At 39.1% G+C, this 14,339-nt stretch overlaps 1 protein-coding gene across 2 annotated transcripts; it reads left to right on the plus strand.

Moving 5' to 3' along the window:
- Positions 1–350: 350 nt before the first annotated feature.
- On the plus strand, positions 351–12,497 carry LOC119239242 (disintegrin and metalloproteinase domain-containing protein 21-like). 2 transcript variants are annotated; one of them, XM_037503605.1, is made up of 3 exons: positions 351–469; positions 7,760–7,925; positions 9,973–12,497. In XM_037503605.1, the coding sequence occupies exon 3, from the start codon at positions 10,118–10,120 to the stop codon at positions 12,278–12,280; it is 2,163 nt and encodes a 720-aa protein (XP_037359502.1). In that variant the 5' UTR covers positions 351–469; positions 7,760–7,925; positions 9,973–10,117; the 3' UTR covers positions 12,281–12,497. The 2 variants fall into 2 exon arrangements, with proteins under 2 accessions (XP_037359502.1, XP_037359503.1); XM_037503606.1 differs by lacking the exon at positions 7,760–7,925.
- Positions 12,498–14,339: the final 1,842 nt, after the last annotated feature.

Here is a 14,339-nt window from a genome sequence, read left to right on the forward strand (position 1 = left end):
ATCAAATATAATTATGAGGGAATTATAGACTATTTGTGTTGCCTAGATTATTCAGAAAATTTTTAATATTGGCTATAGAATTTTATCTGGATTTAGAAAGTTATTGTAATTTAACCCAATAGTGAAAAGTGATGATATACAATAGATGGACAATTTTATGAAGAAGAAATGAATCTACACTGTAGAAGGACAAAAAATGGGTCTATCAATTCAGTTATGTTGAAGTGAGATATAAATTTGAAATGGTGGAGCCAGAGCAAGATATCAACCACTGGTTGTTTCTGGAGAAGTGAAAGGTCCTTGTTGCTAAGCAGCTAAACTTAGAACTTAGTTACCTGAGAGACAAAAGAGGGAGGACCTATGCTTCTCTTTGTTGTATGAGGTCTCAACTGTCAAACTTTGTTCATTGACAAGTGTGGTACAAACCACCTAGAGGAGAAAAAGCCCATGGAAACTGTTTCTTCTGTTGGTAAGACGTTCATCAAGTTTTGTTCTATGTGTAAACTGGAAGCGAGAGTAAAACATTGGATAATATAGTTTCTTAATTTTTGTCTTACTTTTCTTTGTAAGATGGGAAAGACTTGAGCATGAGTAGGCGGTAAGGTGTTGCAGGTAGAATCACCAAACATTCCAGATTCACCCAGGACTGAAAGGATGTGGACTTTCAGTTTTTGTTTTTTTTAAAGATTTATTTAATTTATGCACACAAGATTGGGGTACAGGCCAGAGGTGTAGGGAGTGAGAGGATTCACCAGACACAGAGTGGGGAGCAGAACAGGCAGATCTACTGAAATACACTGCTGAGGGGAGCAGCAGGCAAGTCAGGAGAGGTCTGCTGTGCCATGTGGGGAGCTCCCTGGCTGGGAATCGAACTCATGCTGCAGAGGCTGTGTATAGCTTCATAGGTTGCATCTTAACCCTCTGTGCCACCTGGGAGGCCTGTAGACTTTCAGTTTTAAAACCAGTACTGTCCTGGGCAAACCAGGATGAATTTGGTACCTTACTGCCAATAAGAATAGGTAAAATAGGAGAAAATAGAGTGGAAAGTAGGAAAAATTATGTTCAAATATGTAAGAGATGTGATTTGGAATAGAAGATGAGGGACTACTACCTAAATCTGAAGGATTTCAGGTTTAGGATTTCTCACTTTTCCACTGAGACGAATGTGAAGTGGGGTTGAGGAGTAGAAATGGACATGGATTCTGATAGGTCTGTGATGGTGAAAATACAAGAAACAAATTTGTCTTTGAATTTGGCATCACTTTGGATATATTTTTTAACTGTGTTCCATCATAAGATATCCACTTTATATTGTGGCCCAGTGGACACACATACACAAACATCCTGATAAGAGTTGCTAAGGAACTTCTAAGAATGTCCTCTGATATTTTTATTTGATTTTGTTAAAGAAACAGCTCTAGTTCATGACCCATTAAATTGCTTTCATGACTCTCTAGTAGGCTGCACATAAGTGACAGATGAGAAAGGGTACACTCACACACTCACAGGGTAAGAGGAGAGATGAGCAATAAAGGTTTTGAGGAATGTGAAATAGCTGTGGGAAAAGGAAGAGTTGATAAAATGCATGTAGGAAATTTGCTGTCCATTTTGAGATTTCAATGTTAGAGAATATGGATTTTCTGAGGATATAAGAATATGGACAATGAAGTACAGTATTAATGGTAGAGAGCTGCTCCTTTACAAGTTTGGGTCTCTGGGTTTCTAAGGATAATAAAATGAGGGGAAAGAGTATGAGTTAAAGATTCTTTGGAAGATGAATTGAATGACAAGGAGGACACCAATTTCCTAAATGTATGGGATGCAGCAAAAGCAGTAATAAGAGGAAAATATATAGCAATAGAGACTCACATCAAGAAATAAGAAAGAACTCAAAGAAACAACCTAATCTCAAAGCTCAAAGAACTATAAAAAGAACAACAAAAAAAACCCAAAACCAGTAGAAGAAATAATAAAAACCAAAGCAGAAATAAATGAAATTGAAACTAAAAAAAAAAAAATCCAAAAGATCAATGAAACCAAGAGCTGGTTCTTCGAAAAAATAAATAAAATAGACAAACCCCTAGCCAGGCTCACAAAGGAAAAAAGAGAGAAAGCACAAATAAATAGGATAACAAATGAAAGAGGAGAAATCACAACAGACACAGCAGAAATCAAAAGAATAATCAGAAACTACTATGAACGGTTATATGGAAACAAGTTCAACAATCTAGAGGAGATGGACAAATTCCTACAACTCTACAATCACCCAAAGCTAGATAAAGAAGAAATAGAACACCTAAACAGACCAATTACAAGCAGCGAAATTGAAATGGTAATCAAAAACCTTCCCAAAAACAAAAGCCCAGGACCTGACGGATTTACAAATGAATTCTACCAAATGTTCACAAACGAATTAGTGCCTATCCTTCACAAACTCTTCCAAAAAATTGAGAAGGAAGGGATAATACCAAACACGTTCTATGAAGCCAACATTACACTAATATCAAAACCGAACAAGGACAACACAAAAAAGGAAAACCACATCTCCCTAATGAACACTGATGCAAAAATGCTCAATAAAATTTTAGCTATCAGAATCCAACAATGTATCCATAAGATAATTCACCACGACCAAGTGGGATTCATTCCAGGAACACAAGGATGGTTCAACATCCGAAAATCAATCAACGTTATCCAACACATCAACAAAAAGAAATATAAAAACCATATGATAATATCAATAGATGCTGAGAAAGCTTTCGACAAAGTGCAACACCCATTCATGATAAAGGCCCTTGAAATTCTTGGGATACAAGGAACATACCTCAACATCATAAAGGCCATATATGACAAGCCAACAGCCAGTATCATTCTCAATGGTGAAAAGCTGAAAGCATTCCCATTAAGATCTGGAACAAGACAAGGATGTCCGCTCTCACTGCTGCTTTTCAATATAATACTGGAAGTCCTAGCCAGAGCAATAAGACAAGAGAAAGACATACAAGGAATCCAAATGCGAAAAGAAGAAGTCAAACTATCACTAGTTGCAGATGATATGATAATGTACATAGAGAACCCCTAAAACTCCACAGAAAAACTAATTCAACTAATCAATCAGTTTAGTACAGTGGCAGGATACAAAATCAACATGCAAAAGTCAGTAGCCTTCCTATACACAAACAATAAATCTGAAGAAGAAGAAATAAAAAAAAAAAACCATCCCTTTTATTATCGAAACAAAAAAAATCAAATACTTGGGAATAAATCTAACAAAAGAGGTAAAGGACCTATACAAAGAAAACTATAAAACACTGTTAAAAGAAATAGAAGAAGACATAAAGAAATGGAAAGACATCCCCTGCTCATGGATTGGAAGAATAAACATTAAAATGGCCATCCTACCAAAAGCAATCTACACAGTCAATGCTATTCCAATAAAAATTTCAATGTCATTCTTCAAAGAAATAGAACAATTATTGATGAAATTCATATGGAATCACCAAAAACCCCGAATAGCCAAAGCTCTCCTGAAAAAAAAAAAAAAAAAGGGAATGGAGGCATCACACTCCCAGACTTCAAACTATACTACAAAGCCATAATCATCAAAACTGCATGGTATTGGAACAAGAACAGACACACAGACCAATGGAATCAAATAGAAAATCCAGAAATAAACCCACAGATTTATGGTCAACTAATCTTTAACAAAGGAGCAAAGAATATGCATTGGAGCAAAGAAAGTTTGTTCAATAAATGGTGCTGGGAAAACTGGGTCGCTACATGCAAAAGAATGAAGCTTGACTACTACCTCACACCATACACAAAAACCAACTCAAAATGGGTTAAAGAACTAGACATAAGACCCAAAACCATAAAATACATAGAAAGAAATATAGGCGAAACACTACGTGATATGCACATCAAAGACATCTTTACAGACACATCACCCAAAGCAGTGATAGTGAAGGCAAAGATAAACAGCTGGGACTACATCAAATTAAAGAGCTTCTGCACAGCAAAAGAGACAATAACAAAAACAAAGAGAAACCCCACCGACTAGGAGAATATTTTTGCACCCAACACTAATGATAAAGGACTGATCACAAAAATCTACAAAGAGCTGATGAAACTCAACAACAACAAAGAAAATAATCCAGTCAAAAAATGGGCAGAAGAGCTAAAAAGAAACTTCTCTGAAGAGGAAATGCAAATGGCCAATAGGCATATGAAAAAATGTTCAACATCGCTTGTAATCAGGGAAATGCAAATCAAAACTACCATGAGATACCATCTTACACCAGTGAGAATGGCACATATTAAAAAAACTAGCAACAACAAATGTTGGCAAGGTTGTGGAGAAAAAGGAACTCTCCTGCACTGTTGGTGGGAGTGCAAACTGGTCCAACCACTATGGAGAGCTGTGTGGAGATTTCTGGACCTACTAAACATAGAGCTTCCATAGGATCCAGCAATTCCACTCCTAGGTATTTACCCAAAGGACACAGAAACATCAATTCCTAAGAGCACCTGCACCCCTATATTTATAGCAGCACTATTTATAATAGCTAAGCTTTGGAAACAACCCAAATGCCCAAAAACAGATGGGTGGAACAAGAAGATGTGGTACATATATACCATGGAATATTACTCAGCATTCAAAAAAGATAAACACATGCCATTTGCAGCAACATGGATGGCGCTGGAAGGGATCATGCTCAGTGAAATAAGCCAGAAAGAAAAAGAAAAATACCGATGGTCTCACTCATAGCAGGAATCTAGAAAACTTAAAAAAGAGACCAGGAAAAAGAATAGCTATAAGAAAGTAAAAATCTAAATCAACAAACAACTATGAACCAGAGACACTCTATTGGGGGTGGGGGGCAGAAAAAGGAGAGATTGGGGTCAAAATAAGGGGGTTGCAATTGTATGGGGAATATAAAAATAAAATTTAAATAAAAAAAAGAACACCAAATAAAATAAAAGATTCTTTGAAAGCATTTTCCTATTTTTTTCTGCTCTCAAGATGAGTTCTAAGAAAATGAATAATATGATATATAGTTTATATAGTCTTTCAGCATTTTCCACACCACTATATATATTTTTTATTTATTTATACAAGCACTGGGTACAGTCAGAAGCATGGGAGGGTGAGAGAATTCACCAGAGTCAGAGCAGGGAGGAGATCAGGCAGACTGAAAAGTACACTGCTGAGGGGAGCAGAGGGCAGCAGGAAAGGTCTGCACGTCATGTGGGACCCTCACCGGCGGCCGGGGATGGAACCAGTGCTGGAACCGGTGCTGCAGAGGCTGCGGGCAGCTTCGCAACCCAGCGCTCAACCGCTGCGCCACCAGGGAGGCCCCCACACCACTGTAGTTTTACTAGCCTGTCCCATTTTCCCTCCCCCCATCTACAACAACTCCCACTCCATAATAAGTAATAAATATATCATGAGAGACACAGAACAAATCTGGAAGTTTGGATTTCTCTAAATTCAGAGATCACTGGCCTTGGAAGATTTTATACAGCTGAACTTGTGAACTTTTCTCTTGTGGACTACTTGTGCCTTAGAATAAAGTGCCTATGCATTAACAATGGAACGTGCTTGGATGAATCCGAGCTCTCTAAGCAGGTTAATACCAAGGATACTGTTCAAACTGAAATAAATCCTCCCCATTTATTGGTACCCACACAGCAAATCTGGGATAAACAATAAACTTAATAAGCGTATATTAGAAGGAATAAGATGAAGTCTACTTGGTTAAACTGACTCTGTGATTAATAAGTGACCCAAATGTATTTTTAGCTAATAATACATAATGAGGGGACTCAGACTGTAGAGATGTGTAAATGTAATATTCAGGGGGATGAAGAAAAGAGCAATAAGCCATAGAAGGGTTTAGAATTCAGCTGATTTCTTGCCTCCACCCCTGAAAGTGAAGAGTGTGAAAAAGCATTCCAGTTTAAATTGTGCAGATTTCTTTTAATTCAATTTTGTTGATTTGCCATTAGTTTACACAACAGTATCATTTGAAGCATATACTTTCACACCTTAATGTGTTGTGCTTCCTTTTTTAAGATTTTCAAAAAACATTAAGATTTTTCTCCTAGCAGTATATGGTAGTTTTTATGTAGACATGAAAATGTATGTGATAAAATTAATCCAGTTTTGTGTTTTCTTAAAAAAATAGTTAGAGTAGACTTTAGCACAAAGTGGTTGAAGTGACAGAATTGGTAACCTAGACACAAAAGGAGTGGAACAGAAGGCAAGGTCATGAGATTGAGAAAAATGGGACACAATGAAAGAAAAAGGCATTTGGGTTCAAGTCTTTGAGTTTGAGAAATAAGTACAGCAGGAATAAGGGAGAGATTAAAATTATTGGTAACCTTCTTAGGATGTAAGAATGGTTAGGTATAGATTATGAATGATTAGGAGGTTAGGTATAAATTAGGAGGTCGGTAAACTGAGTACACTGATGATGAATTGAAGAGATATAAAAAAAACAGTGAGGAACGCTTCTAGTTTGCAAATGAGTTGTCTATATAGTTGCTATCATTAGTCATGATAAAGGTAGGATTATTGGTGGAGAAGAATTCTATTAGTCGGTTGTCAAAGTCTTTGAAGTTTGAGCAAGAATGATAGGGAGTGCTGGATCCAAGAGTGAGAAACAAGGGCAAAAATGAATGTAGAAAATTTAGCAGAAAGAATGGTTTTGGAGCTGACTTCACGGGCCATGGAGAACATAGGGCTGGACAATGAAGTACATAAGAATTCTGAAGAGTGACTTTCTCGATAATGAGTTTTAAGTGCAAGCAATAAATTCAATGAAGCTTTCATTAAAGAAAGACTGCAGAAGTCACAGGGGCATTTGTATGGAAGGATGACAGTGCATTTTGACTCAGGCTCAAGGAAGCATTGACTAAGAATGGATTCAGAGCTCAGAAGGTGCTGGTACTGGGTCAGGCATCTTCATTTTCACATCTCTTAAGCAAGGCATCTTAGGTTAGCTTGGGTTAGTTGCTTTTCCTTTGTTTCCTCATGAAGAACTGCACTAATCTTTGTCAATACATTTGTAAGTAAGAGATGAAAAGATTTTGGAGTTCAATGTATTTCTGAAAGTGGAGAGGCCACTTTAATAAATACAAAGTTACACATACAAAAAAAAAAAAGAAGAAGAAGAAGAAGAAGAAAAGAAAGCCACGAAAATGAACAATTACTTAGCTGGAGGTAGAAATCACAACAAATAAAAAATTAAAAAAATTTTAAAACACCATCAGCATCATAAAAAATTTTAAACCCAACATACCTGACACATTTGTATCATGTCTTCCCTATAGTTTAATAATTGCTTCCTCTTTAATTGCCTCCTTAATGAGAATTATTTTGTTATATTTTCTCTGTTGAGAACAGAAAGGTAATGCCTTTTTCTAGCATGCTCAATCAAAATTTATTCATTATTATAGTTTAGAAAAAAATTCAACTTCACAATTTGTTATAATCTAATAAATAATTACATATATTATTGTAAAGTTTCAGAAAACTTTTATCAAGTTTTGTATACTAGTTGCAGTATTTTGGGGCACTTCAAATTATCTTAAGCAGTAATTAATTTTGAATACTTTTATATTGATGATTTTCATAAACTGGGAGGAGTTATGGAAATCTATACAGTGAGGGTCCCTGAATCACAAACTTTATCAGTATCAGATTAATCTGGTTCAGGTCATATTATAATCAGATTGCTTGTATGTTTTTCCACAGACTTGGTGCTTCTTGGCTTCATTTCTGTCACTCAGTTGAGATTATGATGACATTTATGGACACTTTCCTCAGCAGAATAAAAGGGTGTATAATTACTTACTGAATGCATGTTATGGATGCCTCAAAACTGATTCTTGCTCCTGCCACAAATTTCTGCACTAAGTTGGTAATTTATTCAACGCTCTATACCTTTATTTCTTAACATCTAGCACAAAGCCCTTGTGCTTTGTATTTTCTAAACAAATAAGTATTCGTTTAATGAATGAGGAAAGCAATGGATGAGTGTTGTCAGCCAGACTGTATGTCAGTTACAGAAATTCTCCATACTTAAAAACAGCTGGTAAATATATTTGAGCAAACATTGGGAATTTTCACTGGCAATCCTAAGATACTAGGCATTCATCCTAAAAACACAAAGTTCCTTTTCATTTTCCCTTCTTAAGGCATTTCCCTTTTTCTCTGATATTCTCCAGCAGGAGAATTGTTATCCCTCTTCCTTTAGAAGATGTTAGCTTTTTATGAAATTTTTCCTCTTCTAAATATTAGAATATAAATACATGTTAAGTAGCATTCATACTTTTTTTTATAAAATCTTTTTTTTTTTAAAGATTTATTTATTATTTATTTATACAAGCACTGGGTACAGTCAGAAGCGCGGGAGGGTGACAGAATTCACCAGAGCCAGAGCGGGGAGCAGAGCAGGCAGAAGGACCGAAGTACACTGCTGAGGGGAGCAGCGGGTGACAGGAGAGGTCCGCGTGCCATGTGGGACCCTCCTCCGGTGGCCGGGGAGCAGCCAGGGATCGAACCAGAGCTGCAGAGGCTGCGGGCAGCTTCGCAACCCAGCGCTCAACCGCTGAGCCACCGGGGAGGCCCAAGTAGCATTCATACTTTGACCTAAGTATTTCATCACCCTTCTCCTTTTCCATTTTTCAATATAGAGAAAACTATACTAGGCATTATAGGAGATACTAAAGCCTGCTAACATCATAAACCCTCCACTTAATGACCCTCTACTCCAATAGACTAATGGATAAAGGAGAATTCAGCAACGAGACGAGTACATAGGTTGAGAGAAAATCAAAATCAACAAGCAACTATAAACCAGAGACACACTATGGGGAGTAGTAGGGAGAAGGGAGTAGGATCAAAACAAGGGTGGTGGGAATTTTATGGGGACTATACCCAAGATGAAAATGCATACATTGTGCAAAAATGAAAAATGATGTAAAAAATACATAAAATAAAAAAATTTTTAAAAAAGACTAAAGTAAGTCATTAGATAGATGCAAATTGACAAAAGAATTGTGACTGCTTTTGACCTCTCCTATTTTGACAGGTAAGGGGAAAATTATTAATAGTTATGCAAGGACAACAAGCATAAACCAACATGGCTTTAGACAAACTGAGATATACAGTCACCATAGTCTGAAGTCTCTTTAGTTTTACTTTAACATTTTATTGCATCCATGCCATCGCTATGGATTGAGATAATTGCACAATTAAAACCCAGTACCTATCATCAATCATCTACCAATGTGCATTATTATCTATACACTCCCTAATTTCTCACCTCTGTGTGCTGATTTTCTCCCCGTATATATGTTTGTCCTTTTCCCTCTACTCTGCTACTTAACCTCAGAGCCCTCATATATTTATTGATGTCCACTCTTTTTGGCTTCTCTCCCTTCCTCAGAGGTGGGCTGCTGGATGCTTTTTTTCTTTTTTCAAGGTCAGTTTCTGGTCCTCCTTTCTTCTTTCTTCAGAGGCCAGGAAGAGAGTCTTCTCCTTTCTTCAGATGCTAGAACAGTGTTCCTCAGTTCCCTCCAGCCCTGGCTTATATCCTTTCAGGGTGCCCCACCTACAAGTCTGATTGGAACATGTAGCACCAATCAGCTCATAGCTCATGCTTGATTGGTCCATTCTATGATCCCAGGACCATACATAAGAGGGAAGTTGCTGGGCTCTGAGGAGCCACAGCCAGAGCAGACATGTGGTGAAGTAGCAGGGTGAGAGACTCCCAACACTGCTGAGGCAGCTCCCGCCGCTGAGGCAGGTTCTGGTATCATCATGTCTGCTTTCACGCTAGGTAATTTTAAGCACCAAATGCAGCACTGGGCATGGATTGCAGCTGATATGGAGTCACAAGCTTGGAGTTGTTCCTTACTCAATCTTACCACCGTTTCCATCCTTCTTTGTATTTTCACTTTCAGGACTGCAGCACTGATGGTTGAACTCTGCCTGGACACAGATCCATAAAGCTCAACTCTACACAATGACTGGCTCAGAGGGAGGGCCTGGATCATCAATACCTCACACTGTTTTTCTCTGTATAGATGGCTACATAATAGTTCCATAATGGCATTTGATGAGGTCAGGGTGTCCATGAGAATATTTCTTCTGCTGCTCTGGCTTGGGGTGTGTCTGTCCTTATCAGGCCTTTCCCAGGCTATGCCTTCCCAACAACTCAGCTTCCCAGAATTAGTGATCCCACTGAAGGTGACTGCCACAGGGAGAGATGCAAATGTTCCAGGCCGGCTCTCCTATAATCTGCAATTTGCAGGCCAGAGACACACTGTCCACATGAAGGTCAAGAAAAACTTAATTTCCAGACACCTCCCAATGTTCACCTATACAGACCAGGGTGCCCTCCACCAGGATCAGCCTTTCGTTCCTGATGACTGCTACTACCATGGTTATGTGGAGGGCGTCCCCATGTCCCTGGTTGCCCTTAGTACCTGTTCTGGAGGTTTTCGAGGAATGCTACAGATAAATGACCTTGCTTATGAAATTGAGCCCATCAGGCAATCTGCCACATTTGAACACCTGGTTTATAAAATAAATGCTAATGAAACACAATTCTCACCTATGAGATGTGGCTTAACAAAGAAGGAAACAGCATACCAACAGATGGAATATGAAGGGACTGAAAAATCAACTCTGAAACAAACTTTTATTGATAGCTGGTGGGCCCACTCACGGTTTCTGGAGCTGCTTGTAGTGGTAGATCATGATTTCTTCATGTACTCCCAAGGTAACTTTTCAAAAGTACAGGAGGATGTATTTCTTGTTGTCAACATAGTTGATTCCATTTATCAGCAGTTGAGTACTTATGTAATACTGATTGGGATTGAAATTTGGAATAATGAAAATGTTTTCTCAATGATGAACATACAACAAGTTCTGGAGGACTTCTCCCAGTGGAAACAAGTCAGCCTCTCCCAACTACAGTACGATACTGCACATATTTTCATTAAAAATTCACTTATAAGTGTACTTGGTATAGCCTATGTTGCAGGAATATGTCGTCCTCCTATTGATTGTGGAGTTAATAATTTCCAGGGAGACTCCTGGTATCTTTTTGCCCTCACTGTGGCGCATGAGTTAGGTCATACTTTAGGTATGCAGCATGATGAAGAATTCTGTGTGTGTGGACAAAGTGGCTGCATCATGAACGCAATCAGAGTGCCAGCAGAGAGATTCACCAATTGTAGTTATGTAGATTTCATGAATACCACTTTTAACCTGGGGTCATGTCTAGACAGTCCTCCAAGTCAAGGGAAAATCTATATGCTGAAGCGCTGTGGGGATGGTGTAGTTGAAGGAGAAGAGGAATGTGACTGTGGAACTATACAGCAGTGTGAACAAGATCCCTGTTGTCTTTCAAACTGCACTTTGAGTCCTGGGGCTGCTTGTGCTTCTGGGCTTTGCTGCAAAGCCTGCAAGTTCATGCCATCAGGAGAACTCTGCAGACATCAGGTGAATGAATGTGACCTTCCAGAGTGGTGCAATGGGACATCCCATCAGTGCCCAGAAGATGGATATGTGCAGGACGGGTTTCCCTGTAGTGACAGTGCCTACTGCTATCAAAAGAGATGTAATAGCCTTGACACACAGTGCATGGAGATTTTTGGTGAAGGTGCAAAGAGTGCATCTCAGAATTGCTATAAAGAAATCAACTCCCAGGGAAATCGTTTTGGCCACTGTGGAATAATTGGCACAACATACCTAAAATGTAATGCCTCTGACATCTTTTGTGGGAGAGTTCAGTGTGAGAATGTGAGAAACATTCCCTATATGAAAGATCACTCTGTTTTGCAGTATTCTCACATCAATGGTGTTAGCTGCTGGGGTATTGACTATCATTCAGGGATGGAGACACCTGATGTTGGTGACATAAAAGATGGCACCATCTGTGGTCCAGGGCAGATCTGCATACACAAAAAGTGTGTCACACTGCCTCTCCTGTCACAAGCCTGCCTGCCTGAGACCTGTAACATGAAGGGGATCTGCAATAATAAACACCACTGCCACTGCAGCTATGGGTGGTCCCCACCCTTCTGCCTGCACAGAGGCTATGGAGGTAGTGTTGACAGTGGCCCAGCATCTGCCAGAAGAGTTTTCTTGCCACTCATTGTGACTCTTAGTGTGTCTGTTTTGTTTTTACTATTGATTGCTCTTGTTAAGTACTTTCAAAAACATTTTGGTACCAAGGAGACTAAGGTTCACTCTTCAGATTAAGAAAATGTCTCCAATTTATTATCTCATGCATTATTAAGTTTTAGTCTCCTGGTGATGGAAATGTTAGTACTTGCCTGAAACTGGGCACATTTCTGATGGTTTATAGAAAAATAGCACTCCCTTTCTGCCAATATTAGAAACATTGCTTTCAAGTGAAGGTAATTCCTAACACCTTCCTTCTACTGTTTATTGTTGTCAGCAGCAAATAAAGCTTCTTTTCCCCCAAGTTAGTCCTCTTTGTGTTTCTTTTTTTTTTTAAGATTTATTTATTCATGAATACATACAAGAACCAGGGTACAGGTCAGATGTGCAGAAGGGTGAGTGGATTCACCAGACAGAGCGGGGAGCAGAACAGGCAGTCTAACTGAAATATACTACTGAGGAGAGCAGCGGATGAGACAGGAGAAGTCGGCCGCACCAAGTGGGATTCTCGCCGGCTGGCCGGGATCAAACTTATGCTGCAGAGGCTGCGGACAGCTTCACAGCGCTGCGTTTAACCCGCTGTGCCACCAGGGAGGCCCGTCTTTGTGTTTCTTGAGCACAGATATGATGTCTGGGAAAGACATCTTAAGAAGTCATGTGAAACACATTTTCGTATATTCCTCTCTGGTGCAAGAGAGAGCTGTCAGGAAGATGAGTGAAATACACCTGAAGTAAGAAACTGAGATCATGGAAATTCTCTACTCAGCTGCCAGTGAATTCAAGTTGGGGAGGGAGATATAGGATTAGTCATCAGGGTCTGCAGTAACCAGATTCCCTAGAAAACAGATGCTGATGCATCTGTAAAGCTAGTGACAATTCCTATATGCAATAATGGCTTTCTACTTAAAGGAGTGTGCTCTTCCCATACACAGAGCAGGCTGGAAGTAAAGGGGAGTTAATGCATCTAGAAGCAACTCTTTATAGAAACAGAAAATATCAAAAACTTATGATCCATAGATTGACGCTAGTTTCTGCCATAGGCATCTCTAGCCCATTTTTTTCAGAATTGAGTCAGACCAATCACTGCCCTATTGCCAATTGAAGGAGATACCAGGTAAGGAAAGACCCTGCTATGTCACCACAAATCATCCCCCACCTTGTTCCTCCAAAGGGACTTGTTACCCAAATGAATATACATATTTCGAAGTAACTTCACAATGGGGAATGGGGGAATACATAGCTCTTTTGAGAACTGTCAGATCCAAGATCTCATCTGACAGTACACAGCTCAAAAGACTTTGGAAGGAGGCCAAGTAACATAAATTCTTAATCCAAGGTCACCTCAGAGTGGGTTCAATAAGCCAATGAAATTGCTTTTACAGTGGTTCTTGGACCAAGTAGAGTAAGAGTTATGGTAGCAAAGACCAAGGGAAAGGCCCTAACATTTCCTACCACATCCACCACTTGCAGGCAAGATATTAAAGCAGAAGAACCAATATATTATAAGTGAAATGCCAGTGACTAATGCCACCATCAGGGACTTAAAAGTTGCAGGGTGATAATCTACACCATATTCCTATTTTTAATTCACTAGTATGTCTGTTGCAAAGATCAAATGAGTTTTGGTAAATGAATTACCATAAACTTACTCAAGTAAAAGTCCCAGTCTTGGATATTGTGCTAGATATCTTAACTTTACTAGAAGAGATCACCACAAAACCTGGCACACGGTATAGAGCTATTGGTTTGACAAATGCATTGTTTTCAAACTCCATAGGAAAAAAGAATCAAAAGCAGCTAACGTTCTCTTGGGGTAGACAGCACTATACATCCAAAATCTGGCTTCAAAGCTATGTTAACTCTTTTCTATCATAATATAGCTGAAAAATAACTTGACCTTGATACTCCTCAGAATAGGACAGTGGTCACTTTTATTTTATTTTTTAAATAGCAGAAGGGTGAGAGGGAGAGAGCAGGGAACAGAACAGGCAGATGGACCGAAAACACTGCTGAGGGAAGCAGCAGGCGAGACAAATCTGCCTCACCATGTGGGTATCTCCCTGGCTGGCCGGGAATTGAACCCGCGCTGCAGAAGCTGTGGACAGCTTCACAGCGCTGTGCTCAACCCGCTGCGCCA

Source organism: Talpa occidentalis, unplaced genomic scaffold, assembly GCF_014898055.3.
Source record: "Talpa occidentalis isolate TD23 unplaced genomic scaffold, MPIMG_talOcc4v2.1 talOcc4.11, whole genome shotgun sequence".
NCBI lineage: Eukaryota > Metazoa > Chordata > Mammalia > Eulipotyphla > Talpidae > Talpa > Talpa occidentalis.

Excerpts from the sequence above, each read along its gene's own strand:
- LOC119239242 (XM_037503605.1), top strand. The coding sequence starts at position 10,118 with ATGGCATTTGATGAGGTCAGGGTGTCCATGAGAATATTTCTTCTGCTG.